Here is a 17,358-nt window from a genome sequence, read left to right as displayed (position 1 = left end):
CTGTGGGATTAAAGTCTGGGGAAACTTAGAAAATTAGCAAGACACACTATTTGCCATTTTTATTTACAGAGAGAAACCATACCAAAATGTCTGTATAGTGGTTATACAGATATTAGGTTGGCCAAAAAAGTTCATTCAAATTTTTCTGTAAAATGTTATGGAAAATCCAAATGAACTTTTTGGCCAACCCAATCCTATTTTAATAATTCATTAATATTCAACACATAGGATAATCTCTTAACTCCAGACAATCTGACCTACCTGTACAGGGAATATTAACTAAGACTCCTCCATAGCTCTCCTTTGCCTTTAACTATATGGAGGTTACATGTGTCTCTTTGGATTAAGGTAGTAGGAGAACAACTCTTAGTTTCAATAAACTAATCAAGCAGCATTGAAGATGAAACACTTTCTCATGCTCAGTGCCTGCTTGACTCAAAATTTCCCCTGGAGATACCAAGGTTTCCTTGACATTGATATGGGACAAAAAACTGAAGAAACATTCGTAAGTGGCAGTATAAATACACATATGCTACAAAAAATAAATACTGGAGAGGGTGGGGAAACGGAGGGAACCTTCATACACTGTTGGTAGAAAAGTAAATTGATACAGCCACTATGGAAAACAGTATGACAGTTCCTTTAAAAACTAAAAATAGAGCTACCATATGGTCCAGCCATCCCACTGTTGGGTATATATCCAGAGGAAAAAATAATGTAAAAAGATACATGTACCCCAGTGCTCAAAGCAACACTATTTTTAGTAACCAGGACATGGAAGCAACCTAAATGCCCATCAACAGAGAAACAGATAAAGATGTGGTGTGTACACACACACACACACACACACACACACACAGGAATATTACTTAGCCATAAAAAAGCATGAAATTGTGCCATTTGCAGAGACATAGATGGACCTAGACAGTATCATACAGAGTGAAGAAAGTCAGAAAGAGGAAAACAAATATTGTATATTAAAGCATATATGTAAAATCTAGAAAAATGGTATAGATGATCTTATCTGCAAAGTAGAAATAGAGATACGGACATTGAGAACAAATATATGGACACTAAGGTGGAAAGGGGGGTGGGGGGAAAGGGAGGTGGGTTGACATATATACACTATTGATACTATGTATAAAATAGAAAACTAATGAGAACCCACTGTATAGCACAAGGAACTCTATTTAATGCACTGTAGGGACCTGAATTGGAGAAGGTGATGGCACCCCACTCCAGTACTCTTGCCTGGAAAATCCCATGGACAGAGGAGCCTGGTGGGCCGCAGTCCATGGGGTCGTGAAGAGTCGGACACGACTAAGCGACTTCACTTTCACTTTTCACTTTCATGCATTGGAGAAGGAAATGGCAACCCATTCCAGTGTTCTTGCCTGGAGAATCCCAGGGATGGGGGAGCCTGGTGGGCTGCCGTCTATGGGGTCACACAGAGTCAGACACGACTGAAGCGACTTAGCAGCAGCAGCAGCTGCATCAGGGACCTGAATGGGAAGGAAGTTCAAAAGAGAGGGGATATATGTATGTGTATGGCTTGTTTTTCTCTACAGTAGAAACTGACACAGCATTGTAAAGCAACTGTACTCCAATAAAAAATTAATTTTTAATGAAAAAATGCATATGAACAAGCGAGTAAAAATAACGTATTGTCTACTCTTTAACTTACTTTCTTTACCCCTCTGTTTGGAGATCCCATGACTTGCCACAGCATGGAAGAACTACACCTTTCACTTCATCTTTGAATTTTTTCACCTCAGTTTTATTATTTCTGGTCACGTCCATGAAAAATGGTCAAAATGGATAGATATTGTTTTTTATTATTTTCAAACCAAGTGATGCATACATTGCATACATATGGTGATAGAATATGCAAAAGTCTGTGACTAGAACTCACTTTCTTAAGTGGAAGAGTCATTCCCAGGTTTAAAAGAAATCCCTCTGTGAACATAATCACAGTAACTTGCATCTGGGCTTAGTCTTATTTTCTTGGAGAAGGAAATGGCAACCCGCTCCAGTACTCTTGCCTAGAAAATCCCATGGACAGAGGAGCCTGGATTTTCTACCTCCCTACAAACATTATGGTGCTGACTTCTCAAGAAACTAAATATTCAGGTAATAAACAACTTCACATAGCCGTGTCACCCAGTCTTGTCCAACTCTTTGCAACCCCATGGACTGTAGCCTCCCAGGCTCCTGTTTGGGGATCTTCCCAAACAACTTCCATGGAAACAGTAATTAAAGGAGATGGCCTTACAAATGAATTTCTAAATATTTTTAAACCTATTATCAACCAGTTGGTGCTTGCTGTCTGCATTCAAGGTGCTAAAAATTGCTAACTGGTCTAACCTTTACAATCATAACCACTAATTACACATTGGCCTTCAACTTTGCCCAGCAATCCCCGAGTGGTCATTCTTTGAAACTGTTATTTCACATCATTTCTCTTCAAATTCCTAAAACCTCCTTAGCTTGCTTCTTAAATCATGAAAGAGCTGACAAGAAAAGAATAATAAAAGGCCACCAAGTGAAGAAGTCAGTGCCCATTTTGGAACACATAGCTGTTCTAAGCAAGGATCAGAAAAATTCTAGAGAGATTCCCTGGATAATATCTTTCTTACTCAGAAGAGCAATAAGAGTCCTTTGTTTTGGGGCTCCTCAGGCAACACATCTGCTCTCTCTTTCTTGGCTTTCTAAAATTTCTACAGCCATACTCATGTTCACAGTTTCCCATTTTCTACTCTGTCCAGCTAATAAAACACATTTTTGATGGTTTGGCTGTAATGCTTCCTATTTCATTTTTGGATCATTAGAAGTAAAGACTTTTACAGCCAAGAGTAATATTTCAAGGGCTCTGGTTTTGTTAAGCTTGTTCTTCATAATGTTTTGGCTTGATTGGAAGCTATACATCAAACTTATTTTTTATCCCAAAAGGCCAAAATTTGGCATTAATAAACTAAAATAGATATAAGACCTAGGAGTGCTCTAAAATATCCATTTAGAACAAGAGTCCTGGTACCTATGGCTCTGTATATGTTTAGCAAGTGGTGAAAACCAGAGCAGAGGTGATCCCCCACTCAGATGCCCACAGGAATACTGCAGGGGCCAGAATGATAGGTGGATATGTATACATGGTATGAGTACTGATGAACCAGGCATGCTGGAGTACTCGGGCCTGGCTCAAGGAGGCAGAGCTACTCAGCTCCAGTCAATTGTTGTCATTTCGAAAACAGGCCATGGTTATCTTCTGTCCTAAATATTAAGATGTAGAAATATGAGTTTTCTATGAAAGTTCCTGATAAAAGAATGCATTTGCAGTCAAACTTGCTGTAAGTAAATTGAGTAGAAAGATTATCCTAGTTCTTATTAACTTGATGAATACTTTCTTGAGGATTGAGCAAAAATAAGTCAGTAGCACAAGAGAAACATTCAAGATGGCAAGAGTAGTAGGAGGTAAAACTCACCCTCTCCCACAAACCCAACAAAGATATGTCTACATGTGGGATGATTCTCACAGAATACCTACTGAATGCTGACAGAAGACCTTAGGCTGCTGAAAGGGCAAGAAAGTCTCCATGTAACCAGGTAGAGAAGAAGAAGAAGAAGAAGAAAAAAGAATTGGGTGGGGACTTGGGCCTCTTGGAGGGAGCTGTGAAAGAGGAAAAGTTCCTGCACCCTGGGAAGCTCCCTCACCAATGGGGAGATCGACTGAGACAGAAAGGAAGCTCCAGAGCTTCAGAGGAGAATATATTAATACCAGCCAGTTTGCAGCAGCCAGAGCAGAGGAAGAACTACACAGACAGTGAGTGCTACCATTCTGCACTCCCCAGCGTGACACACGTATGCCACTGCTGGAGGGAGCTGGGTGCTGGAAGTTGGCTTCGGAGATCAACCTGGAGAGAGGACTGGGGTTGACTGTGTAGAGACACACTGGGGTGGCTGGAATCCAGTGTGACCATGCTGGGGGTTTACGTGGAGGTAGCCTGGTCCACCTTAGAAGCCAGTTGCCATTCTTTGGGAGGTGCATGAGGGGAGGGGTAGAACCCAGATTGTAGCCTTTTTCACTGTGCATATACTTACAAAGGGGAAGACATTGCCTGCATGACCTCCAGAGGCAGTCACAAGCCTCAACCACCACCAGCTCAGACCCCAGGAGTGGTCCTAGGCCCCCACTTTCTTGTGCCTAAACTCAGGAGTAGTTGTGAGCTGCTTCTCCTCCTATTGTGTGCCCTGGGGGCACATCTGAGCAGCCTGCCACTGCAGAGAACCCCAAGACCAGGCAACACCTGAACACCCCCTGTCAAGAGGAGAACAACCAGCACATGCTGAGGAAAGAGGTGACAGGCATCCATTCTAAAAACAGCCCTTGCATCAAATATATTAAACCCACACAAGATACACAAGAATGTCCCTACATACAAATAGCCCTTCAAGACCACGGTAGATAATTATTTCTACTAAAGTCACAGAGTAAGAGAAATATAAGTAAAATGAAGAAGCAGGGGAACCACTCCCAGTTAAAAGACAAAGAACATTCCCCTAAAAGAACAAATAATAAAGCAGACCTCTTCACTCTAATCGTCACTGATTTTAAAAAAGGAGATACTGAAACGCTGACAAAGTTAGGAAAGGCTATTGGCAGAAATACAGAGTAATGAAAAAGGAACTAGAAACTATAAAAAGGAACCAAGAAAAATTAGAAAACTCATTTACAGAGACAAAAGCTAAGCTAAAGTCAATGAATGATGAAAAACAAATAAGTGACCTGGAAGTTAGAATGATGGAAATCACCCAATCAGGAGAGCAGACAGAAAGCCAAATGAAACAGTAATTAAAGCAATATAAGAGACATGTGGGATAATATAAAATGCACCAACCTACATGTAATAGGAATTACAGAGGGGAAGAAAGAGCAAAGGAGAGTGAAAATGTATTTGAAGAAATTATGGCTGAAAACTTCCCAAACCTGAGGAAGGAAACAGATATTCAGGTAGAGGAAGCACAGAGGGTCCCAAATGAGATAAACATATTATAATATGTCACCAATACATAATAAAAATGTAGTTCTTTTTTATTCTAAAGGCATCAAGAGAAAAAGGGTTAACTACAAGGGAACCTCCCCTCATCCCCCACTCCCACCCTAATAAGGCTATCACTGATTTCTCTATAGAAATGTTATAGGCCAGAAGGAAGTGGCAAAATATATCCAAAGTCCTAAAAGGGAAAAATCTGCAACCTAGAATACTCTACCCAGCAAGATTATCATTTGGAATAGAAGCAGAGATAGCAAAATTCTCAGGCAAGCAAAAATTAAAAGAATACAGCAATACAAAACCTATCCTAAAAGAAATATCGAGAGACCTTTAAATAGAGAAGAAGAAAGAATCTAAAGGAAAGAGAAAATCACAGTTGGAAAATAAATCACTTAAGCCAGTACAGAACTTTTTTTAATTTTATATGAAAGTAATGATAACCACAATGAACAGCAAAAGGATGAACATGAAGATCTAAAAAAGGAGACATCATCAAAATCATAAAATGTGGAGGAGAAGAGTAAGAAAATGTCAACATTTTTTCTTAGGTTGTGTTTGAACCTATAGGACTACCAGTCTAAGGCAAGTAGATATAGGAAGGGGTTAACATACTTGATGGAGAAGGCGATGGCACCCCACTCCAGTACTCTTGCCTGGAAAATCCCAAGGACAGAGCGAGTGAGCAACTTCACTTTCACTTTTCACTTTCATGCATTGGAGAAGGAAATGGCAACCCACTCCAGTGTTCTTGCCTGGAGAATCCCAGGGATGGGGGAGCCTGGTGGGCTGCAGTCTATGGGGTTGCACAGAGTTGCACACGACTGAAGCGACTTAGCAGCAGCAGCAGCAGTTGCAACATACTTGAAAAACAAAAAAAATAAAAAATATACAACAGTTTCAAGAGAGCCAAAAAAAAAAAAAGGCAAGAGAAAGAAAACATAATACAAAAGAAAAATCATCAAACCAAAAAAGGAAAAACAAAAAAAAAAAACAAAGAAGAAATATAAAATCAATGAGGAAACAAGGTTTAAAACATCAATAAATTCATATCTATCAATAATTACCCTAAATGTCATTGGATTAAATGCTCTAATCAAAAGACACAGAGTGGCAGATTGGATTAAAAAAAATAGGAGCCTAAAATCTGCTGCTTAAAAGAGACCCACTTTAGGGCAAAGGACACACATAGATTGAAAGTGAGGGAATGAATAAAGATAGTTCATGCAAACAGAAATTACAGGAAAGCAGGAGTCACAGTAAAAGTCCATCAAAAAGATAAAGAAGGACACTATATAATAATAAACAGATCAATACAAGAAGAGGATTTTATACTTGTCAACATACATTCACCTAATATAGGAGCACCCAAATACATAAAAGAAATACTAACACATAAAGGAAGAAATTGACAGGACCACAATAGGAGATTTTAACACCCCACTCACGTTCACATTAATAGATCTTCCAGACAGAGAATCAATAAGGCAACAGAGATACTAAATGATACAACAGAAAAAATACACTTAATTGATATTTTCAGGATATTACATCCAAAAAAGCCCCAGAATACATTCTTTTCAAGTGCACATGGAACATTCTCTAGGATTGACTACATACAAGGGCACACAACAAGGCTCAACAAATGCAAGCATATAGAAATTATCTCAAGTATCTTTTCTGACCACAGTTGCATGCAACAAGAACTCAACCACACAAAAAGAAATGACACATGGAGACTAAACAAAATACTACTAAAAAAAAAAAAGGCAATGATGAAATCATAGGGGAAATTTAAACATCAGATCAGATCAGATCAGTCGCTCAGTCGTGTCCAACTCTTTGCGACCCCATGAATCACAGCACACCAGGCCTCCCTGTCCCTCACCAACTCCCGGAGTTCACTCAGACTCACGTCCATTGAGTCAGTGATGCCATCCAGCCATCTCATCCTCTGTCGTCCCCTTCTCCTCCTGCCCCCAATCCCTCCCAGCATCAGGGTCTTTTCCAATGAGTCAATTCTTCGCATGAGGTGGCCAAAGTACTGCAGTTTCAGCTTTAGCATCATTCCTTCCAAAGAAATCCCAGGGCTGATCTCCTTCAGAATGGACTGGTTGGATCTCCTTGCAGTCCAAGGGACTCTCAAGAGTCTTCTCCAACACCACAGTTCAAAAGCATCAATTCTTCGGCGCTCAGCCTTCTTCACAGTCCAACTCTCACATCCATACATGACCACAGGAAAAACCATAGCCTTGACTAGATGAACCTTTGTTGGCAAAGTAATGTCTCTGCTTTTGAATATGCTATCTAGGTTGGTCATAACTTTCCTTCCAAGGAGTAAGCGTCTTTTAATTTCATGGCTGCAGTCACCGTCTATAGTGATTGAGATAAATGACAATGAAAACACACCTCTACAAAATCTATGGAATGCAGAATCAGTTATTAGAGGGAAGTTCATAGTGATACAGGCCTTACTCAAATATAAGAAAACTCTCAAATAAACAGCCTAAACTACCATTTAGAACAATTATAAAAAGCAAAAAACAAAATCTAAAGTCAGAAGAAGGGAGGAAATAATAAAGATCAGAGAGGAAATAAACAAAATAGAGATTAAAATAATAATAGAAAAGTCAATAAAACCAAGAGCTGGTTCTTTGAAAGGATGAAGGAGATTGACAAATCTCTGATCAGGCCCACCAAGAAGAAAAGAGAGAGAACACAAATAAACAAAATGAAGAAATTTAAAAAAGGAGACATAACAACTGATATTGCATAAATGCAAAAAACCATAAGAGAATATGGTGAACAATTATACGCCAACAAATTTGACAACCTAGAAGAAATGGACGTTTCTAAAATTATACTTACTGCCCAACAAAACTGAATCAAGAAGAAACAGATAACTTGAACATACTGATCACTAGAACTGAAATAGAATCTCTAGTTTAAAAAAAATCCCTACAAACAAAAGTCCAGGACCAGATGCCTTATAGGAGAATTCTATCAAACACACAAACAATTTATGCCAATCTTTCTCAAGCTCTTCCCAAAAAGTTGAAGAGGAAGGAACACCACCAAAGACAGTCTATGAAACCATTATCACCCTGATACCAAAACCAGTCAAAGATATCACCAAAAAAGAAAATTACAGGCCAATATTATTAATGAATACAGATGTCAAAATTCTCAAAATATTAGCAAACCAAATCCAAGAACACATAAAAAAAGTAATACACCACAACGAAGTGGGATTCATCCCAAGTTCACAAGGATGGTTTAGCATATGCAAATCAATATGATATACCACATACATGAGACCAAAACCACATGATCATCTCAATAGATGCAGAAAAAGCATTTAACAAAAGTCAACATTCTTCCATGATAAAAACTCTTAGAAAAGTGGGTATAGAGGGAACATATCTCAAACTAGTAAAAACTATATATGACAAGCACACAGCCAATATAATACTCAATGGTGAAAAGTGGAAAGCATTCCTGCTAAAATCTGGAATACGGATTCCACTTCTCTTCAACATAGTATCGGAAGACCTAGCCAAAGCAATCAGACCAGAAAATAATAAAATAAAAGGTATCCAAATTGGGAAGAAAGAAGTAAATTGTCTTATATGTAGATGATATTAATACTGTATAGAGAAAACCCTAAAGACTCCACACAAATCTACTAGAACTGATAAATGAATTCAACAGAGTAGCAGGATACAAGGTTAGTGTATATAATCAGTTGCATTTCTTTACACCAATAATGAAATATCATTAAGGGAATGTAAAAAAAAAAGTATCTTAAAAAAAAAAGTATCTTTTAAAATTGCAATGCCCATAATAAAATACTTAAGGATAAACCTAACTAAGAACATGAAAAACTTATACACTGAGAACTGTAAAACATTAATAAAGGAAAATAAAGATGATTCAAAGAAATGACCTTTTCACAGAACTAGAATAATCCTAAATTTCATATGGAACCATAAAAGACTAAGAATTGTCAAAGTAATCGTAAAGAAAAAGGACAAATCAGGAAACATAACCATCCCATACCTCAGACAATACTGCAAACCTACAGTAATCAAAGCTGGGCTGGAAGATGCACAAGTTGGAATCAAGATTGTCAGGAGAAATATCAATAACCTCAGATATGCAGATGACACCACCCTTATGGCAGAAAGTGAAGAAGAACTAAAGAGCCTCTTGATGAAAGTGAAAGAGGACAGTGAAAAAGTTGGCCTAAAGCTCAACATTCAGAAAACAAAGATCATGGCATCTGGTCCCATCACTTCATGGCAAATAGATGGGGAAACAGTGGAAACAGTGGCTGACTTTATTTTTTGTGGCTCCAAAATCACTGCAGAGGGTGACTGCAGCCATGAAATTAAAAGACGCTTACTCCTTGGAAGGAAAGTTATGACCAATCTAGACAGCATACTAAAAAACAGAGACATCACTTTGTCAACAAAGGTCTGTCTAGTCAAGGCTATGGTTTTTCCAGTAGTCATGTATGGATGTGAGAGTTGGACTATAAAGAAAACTGAGTGCAGAAGAATTGATGCTTTTGAACTATGGTATTGGAGAAGACTCTTGAGAGTCCCTTGGACTGCAAGGAGATCCAATCAGTCCATCCTAAAGGAGATCAGTCCTGGGTGTTCATTGGAAGGACTGATGTTGGAAGCTGAAACTCAAATACTTTGGCCACCTGATGCAAAAAGCTGAGTCATTTGAAAAGACCCGGATGTTGGGAAAGATTGAGGGCAGGAGGAGAATGGGATGACAGAGGATGAGATGGTTGGATGGAATCACCAACTCAATGAATATGAGTTTGGGTGAACTCCGGGAGTTGGTGATGGACAGGGAGGCCTGGAGTGCTGCGGTTTGTGGGGTCACAAAGAGTCGGACACGACTGAGCGACTGAACAGTAATCAAAGTAGTGTGGCATTGGCACAAAAACAGATATATGGATCAATGGAACAGAATAGAGAACTGAAATAAACCTACACATCTATGGTCAATTAATCTTTGACAAAGGAGCAAGGCAAGAATATAAAATAGGAAAAGTTTCTTCAGCAAGTAGTGTTTAGAAAGCCAGACAACTACATATAAGTCAATGAAGTTAGAACATACCCTCTCACCATACAGAGAAATAAACTGAAAATGGCTTAAAGACTTAAACATAAGATATGATACCACTAAAATCCTAGAGGAGAACATATGCAAAACATTCTCTGACATAAATCTCACCAGTGTTTTCTTAGGTCAGTTTCCTAAGTCAATAGAAATAAAAATAAAAATAAAGAAATGGTACCTAATCAAACTTTCAAACCTTTGCACAGCAAAGGAAACCATACAGAAAATGAAAAGCCAACCTACAGAATGGGAGAAAATATTTGTAAACTATGTGACCAACAAGGGCTTAATTTCTAAAATACATAAACAACTCATACAACTCAATAACAATAAAACAACCCAACGAAAAAATAGAAAACCTAAAGAGACATTTCTCCAAAGAAGAGATACAGATTTCCAATAGGCACGTGAAAAGACCCTTAACATTGCTAATTATTATAGAAATACAAATCAAAACTACAGTGCCAGTTAGAATGGCCAGTTCTACCATCAGTTAGAATGACACTGTTTACCATAACTACCTCATGCCAGTTAGAATGGCCATCATTAAAGTCTACCAATAACAAATGTGGAGACAGTGTGGAGAAAAGAGAACCCTCCTACACTGTGGGAGTGTAAGTTGGTGCAGCCACTTTTCTGTAGATTTCTCAGAAAACTAAAAATGAAATTGCTATATAATCCAGCAGTCCCACTCTCGGGCATATATCTAGACAAAACTACAAGTAGAGATACATGCACCCTATGTTCATGGCTCAGTGGTAAAGAGCCATGGTAAAGAGCTCAGTGGCATTCGCCTGCCAATGTGGGAGACACAGGAGACACAGGTTCAATCCCTGGGTGAGGAAGATCCCCTAGAGAAGGAAATGGCAACCCACTCCAGTGTTCTTTACTGGGAATCCTATAGACAGAGGTGACTGGCAGGCTGCAGTCCACAGGGTCACAAAGAGTTGAACACAACTGAGTGACCAAAGAACAACAACCTAGTTCACATAGCAGTTTTCACAATAGCTAAGGCATGGATGTGAGTCTGAGTGAACTCCAGGAGTTGGTGATGGACAGGGAGGCCTGGCGAGCTGCGATTCATGGGGTCGCAAAGAGTCGGACAAGACTGAGCGACTGATCTGATCTGAAGGCATGGAAACAACCTAAATGTCCATCAAGAGATGAATAGACAAAGCATAAATGGCACATGTATAGAACAGAATACTACTCGTTCTTAAAAAAAAGAATGAAATAATTCCATTTGCAGCAACATGGACCCAACTAGAGATGATCACACTAAGCAGAGTAAGTCAGAAAGAGAAAAACAAAGACCATGTGGTATCACTTATACATGGAGTTTAAAATAGGACACAACTGAACCTATCTATGCAGAAAGGAAACCAGGGGCAGAGAATAGATGGTAGCCCAGTGGATGGGGGTGGGAGAGGGTTGGAATGGGAATGTGGGATTAGTAGATGCAAACTGGTATATATACACAATAGTTAAACAACAGCGTCTAACTATATAGCACAGGGAACTATATTCAATATCCTGTGATAAACCATAATGGAAAAGAATGTGAAAAAGAATGTTCACTTTGCTGTACAGCAGTAATTAACACAAAACTAATTAATCTGTACCTCAGTTAAAAAATAGAAAAAACAACAACAACAAAAATAACCCAACGAGTCAGTCCCTCAAGACCTTCCAGATCCTTTGGTGGGAGGCAGGGTAGAGGTAGTGTGTGTTAGGGGGTGGTTACTGGAGAGAAACCAGGAACAAGAATATCAAAAAGCATCCCAAGTGATCTAGGAACCATTCTCCTGGGAAATTCTTATACTTGATGATAAAAATAATGACTAATATTTTTCTTAAAAAAACAACAAAAAAAGAGGCAGTCTCAATATATGTAAGTACCACACAGGGGGAATACAGTTATGACCTAAAGAACTAGATGCTTTATCTAACAATTATTTTAAGAAAAATTGGAGTTCATTTCTGGCTTAGGAATGGGCTCCAATATATAAGAGGAGACATGACACAATTCTCTGTATTAAGTGGGGAAAAATTCTTTTCTTTGCCTTCCTGTTCAAAGTTTTTAGAGCAGGAGCTAGTGTGCTTTTTTTTGTAAAGAAGTTTTATAGCCCATATGGTCTCTGTTGCCACTACTCAGTTCTGCCATTAGAGTGTAAAATTATCCATAGACAATATGTAAATAGATAGGCATAGCTGTGTTCCAATAAAATCTTTCTTTACAATAACTGGCTGTGGCCCACTCTGGGTCCAAAGGCTATAGTTTGCTGACTGCTACATTAAGGGAAGGCTAGAATGTCTCAGTTGGAAATCCAGCTAAGCAGTTTTAAAGAAGGGTTAGAAAGATGGTAACAATAACCCGGTGTACGAGACAGCAAAAGAGACACTGATGTATAGAACAGTCTTATGGACTCTGTTGCAGAGGGAGAGGGTGGGAAGATTTGGGAGAATGGCAATGAAACATGTAAAATATCATGTAGGAAACGAGTTGCCAGTCCAGGTTCGATGCATGATGCTGGATGCTTGGGGCTGGTGCACTGGGACGGCCCAGAGGGATGGTATGGGGAGGGAGGAGGGAGGAGGGTTCGGGATGGGGAACACATGTATACCTGTGGCGGATTCATTTTGATATTTGGCAAAACTAATACAATTATGTAAAGTTTAAAAATAAAATAAAATTAGAGGAAAAAAAAAAAATAAAGAAGGGTTAGGTTTGGGGGCAGGAACGTTGAATTGATCGAAGCCAAAGGCGAGTATAAACTTCATTCAGCAGAGTTCAAGTGTAAACCTGGGGACACCAAATCTGGCTTTAGGGCCAAGGAACAGATACACCACAAAGGAAAAGAGCAAAAACAATCAACAAATATAGGGAGGAAGTAATGAAGAATAAAGGAATGGATGAGTCAGGAAGAAATACATAAGCTGGCTCTGAATGGTAAGGGGAATGGACATAGAGGGTTTTTCTCAAGGCTCAAGGTAGAAGCAGATACTATGTCTCCATTCCCTACCATTATTGTTACAGAAAGGAATACTTTTCATCCTTCCTCCATCAAAAACAGGACAGTTCAGTTCAGTTCAGTTCAGTAGCTCAGTCCTGTTCGACTCTTTGCGACCCCATGAATCGCAACACACCAGGCCTCCCTGTCCATCACCAACTCCCGGAGTTCACCCAGACTCACGTCCATCAAGTCAGTGATGCCATCCAGCCATCTCATCCCCTGTCGTCCCCTTCTCCTCCTGCCCCCAATCCCTCCCATTAGACCAAGTAGTAAGCTTGCAGAAAGTCAAAGAAACAGACAAAAAATTCTCTAGCTGTCAATTTCTCTGCATTAGCCCTGCTTAGGCATCACTGATGTGATGCAGCTCATCACTACCCAGCACTTAGAGTGAAGGTGTGATCTGGCTGCCAGACTACACAAGGTCACATCCACCTCTAAGCTCATGAACCAGTTCTCTTTGCTGAACACACGCTTGTCAGTTGAAGCAAGATGGCTGCACTTTTGTACACTACACTGAGTATGCTCAACTGATCTGACAGACCAAACAGCTAAAGGAGAATTCATTTTGTTGCTAGTTTTACATTACTAGTGCTTCTGAGAAGATGTTCATACTTGTTTCACCCTAGATACTTTCAGGCATTTAAGCAAAATGCTTTTAGCAAGATGCAAATGATATAGGAAATGCGTTTTTTTCCTCACAAAAAATAGTCAAAAGACTACATCTTCTAGTTTCAAGGAGCATTTATGGCTATGTTACTTCTCTATCTTCAGTTGCTATTCTATTTAAAAAGGCAATCTTGGTTCACAGCACTAAACATGGGCTTCAGTGGGTGAAATAAATAAATTAATAAATTAAAATTCAAGTTCTGGCAAGAGCTCTTAGAAAATAATATAAAAGGAAGGTCAGACAAGATTGGGTAGCCTGCATGCCAAAATGAATGAGGAAGAGGAAAGGGACTTAAAAACAAGCTTTGACACATGACCACTTGGTATTGTTTGAAGAGAGCAGTTAAAGAGGGCAGGTGTGCTGTCTGTTAAAAGAGCAAGTACACAGGTTGCACTTGTCATTTAAGGACAATGGTCCAGGTGAGTCATAATTGAATATGTATTATTAAAATGCATTAATGTACTTTTACTTTTTAGTTGCCCCATCTGCACAAATGCTGTTTATCAACCTTTCTATTTCTTGGTGATCATCTCCTATCATTTAAGCCATTTCTAAAGACAGTCTCTACTCTGATCACAATTCAATGTAGGGAAAAAAGACTGATAAGAAGAATAACTTGAAACAGAAATATAACTTAATATTTCAAAGCCCTCAGGCCTCTGATTAGACTATAACTCTCTGCACATAATCTCTTAAATAAATTGATTCTTTTTCAATATAAAATAGTACAAAGCCTTTGAATTTTGAACTAGCCAAGTTCTGTGAGCTCTTTGAATGGCAGAGCCAGAAAATAACAAATCTTATTTAATTAACAAAAGAATGAGATAGGGATGAAAAACATGATGTGAAGACACAGATAGAATTGATTGGAGCAGTGTTTTTAGCTGTAAATTTGGCAAGCAGACTTTGCTTGTGAGACAGGCAACACTAATTACTCTGTTTCCATTCCCACAGCTGATTCTGTGTTTAAAAAAAATTAAACTGCAAAGAAGTGGGGAAGCATCTCTGGGTGCATGCTTTTGTACCAATAAAATTATTTTATTGAACTCCATTCATGTGCAAACTTAGAATTTAAAACCAGAATCCTGTGTTCATTAAATATTATGTACCATTTTATATGGGCCTGCTCATAAAAGAGGAGTATGGAATACAATTAAAAGAAATAAATTCAACATGGCTTTGACACTATAAAATATTCTTGTCACTGTGTGTCTTTAACTGACTCCTAACACCAAGGCAGAACCAATATCCCAGTGACGGGAGAATTCAAAAGTGGTTTGTTTTCATGTTCAAAATTCATTATATTTTAAGTGATGTAAATAGTCTAGTGCCTATACACTCACAAGGACCAAACTGACTGGAGAAGTATTTTATTGCCTATCATTCTTTGTTCCCAGTTATATTAGAAAACATATATGAGTTTGTCCCTGTATTTCTTGTTCTACATACAACTGGTCCAAAGTCACCTTACACCATTTTTAAGTAACTCAGTTGGTGGGAAATTGGCGGGGGGGGCAAGAATTACAGGTGTCAGGAAATTGTAATTTTTACACCAACTCCTCTTACCAATAACAGGTCTTTAGTAGTTGAATGACACAGATGGCAACTAGAAGAGACAAGAGAACTGACCAGGTTAGCGCAAGTAATTTGGGGCACATCTCCTAGGAAAAAATAGGATAAAGATGCTGGCGTTCTAGAAGTAGGAGATTTAGCCTGGCCTCCTCATATGGGCTCTGGGGCCACTAAGAACAAACTAGATATTAGAGGACTTGATGACCTTTTCATTACACGGTTCATTCTTAGTTGTTGTTCAGTTTCTCAGTTGTATTCAACTGTTTGTGACCCAATGGACCACGGCCTGTCAGGCTTCCCTGTCCTTCACCATCTTCCAGAGCTTGCTCAAACTCATGTCCGTTGAGTCAATGACACCATCCAACCATCTCATCCTCTGTCATTCCCTTCTCCTCCTGCCTTCAATCTTTCCCAGCATCAGGGTCTTTTCTAATGAATCAGCTCTTCGCATCAGGTGGCCAAAGTACTGGAGCTTCAGTTTCAGCATCAATCCTTTCAATGACTATTCAGGACTGATTTCATTTAGGATTGATTTGCTTGATCTCCTTGCAGTCCAAGGAACTCTCAAGAGCCTTCTCCCATACCACAGTTCAAAAGCATCAATTCTTTGGTGCTCAGCATTCTTTATGGTCCAACTCTCACATCCATAGGTGACTACTGGAAAAACCATAGCTTTGACTATACAGAACTTTGTCAGCAAAGTAATGTCTCTGTTTTATTATACACTGTCTAGGTTGGTCATAGCTTTTCTTCCAAGGAGCAAGTGTCTTTTAATTTCATGGTTGCAGTTACTGCCCACAGTGATTTTGGAGTACAAGAAAATAAAGTCTGTTACTGTTTCCACTGTTTCCCCATCTATTTCCCATGAAGTGATGGGGCTAGATACCATGATCTTTGTTTTTTGAATGCTGAATTTTAAGCCAGCTTTTTCACTCCTCATTCACCTTATCAAGAGGATTTTCAGTTCCTCTTCACTTTCTGTCATAAGGGTGGTGTCATCTGCATATCTGAGGTTATTGATACTTCTCCCAGCAATCTTGATTCCAGCTTGTGCTTCATCCAGCCCAGCATTTTGCATGATGTACTCTGCATATGAGTTAATTAAGCAGGGTGACGATATAACCTTGATGTACTCCTTTTCCAATTTTGAACCAGTCTGTTATTCCATGTCTAGTTCTAACTGTTGTTTTGTTATTGGAGAGTAGTACAAAAACCTACCATGTGGTCCTTTATTCTATTACCTTACATAAGACTCGGTGACTCCACAGAGGCAGCCTACTTGCCCCTTGTTCTACAATTATCTCAAAGGCAAGAATACAAAACATTAGGACTCAGCTCTAGTTCTAGTGATTTGGAGGGCAAGGCTCTTCCTGGAAGGGAAAGAACTTTCACTAAACAACAAAGTCCAGAGAAACAGAGCTTAACTTTTGGCAGTTTATCTTCTGGTCCCTTGATTAATAAAATATACACTGACACTAGTAATAGAATAGTGATGACAGGGAAATTGCTATTCAACCTCTCAGAAAAACACCATGAATTGGCCACTCAGATCCAAACAGTCCCTGGAAGGTGAGGATATATTCAAGTTAGTGTTTCTTCTGGAAATGATTCTATCAGGGCTCTATCAGTGCTGATCTGAGCATTAAATATACAGTACTAATATTACAAAAACAAATCAAAAACTCAGAACACCTTTTTGTGTGGGTTTTAAGAACATTCTGTAAATGATTGTTCATTATCTGCTAAGGCATTAGCATGTTTAGTCACCCCAAAGGGGGACCCTTTCACCCTCATTTCTCTGAAATTCTGTGTAGGGTCCTGTCTGGATTCTCATGAATCTACTCTTCTGAGAGCACCTACAGGAACTATCACCATTATGAATGATCTTTCCTATTTTCCTTGACCTCACTGTTCTCATGTG

At 39.0% G+C, this 17,358-nt stretch overlaps 1 protein-coding gene across 11 annotated transcripts in view; it reads right to left on the bottom strand.

The window, feature by feature from the left end:
* Positions 1–17,358, bottom strand: part of LOC147363331 (uncharacterized) — a 342,275-nt gene that overhangs the window by 56,606 nt on the left and 268,311 nt on the right. The window contains exon 6 of one of the 11 annotated variants that reach the window (XM_086327053.1): positions 5,779–5,908. The exons of the other annotated variants lie outside the window; for them this stretch is intronic. Coding sequence (XP_086183179.1) covers positions 5,842–5,908 — 67 coding nt within the window. The 3' untranslated portion in view covers positions 5,779–5,841. Of the gene's footprint in view, positions 1–5,778; positions 5,909–17,358 lie in introns of those variants that run through there. 11 annotated transcript variants of the gene reach the window in all.

Source organism: Bos grunniens, chromosome 11, assembly GCF_055505025.1.
Source record: "Bos grunniens cultivar Pamir isolate PY7600 chromosome 11, Bosgru_T2T1.0, whole genome shotgun sequence".
NCBI classification, from domain to species: Eukaryota; Metazoa; Chordata; class Mammalia; order Artiodactyla; family Bovidae; genus Bos; species Bos grunniens.
The sequence above is the reverse complement of the archived record's forward strand: the minus strand, read 5'-3'. Positions and strand labels throughout refer to the sequence as shown.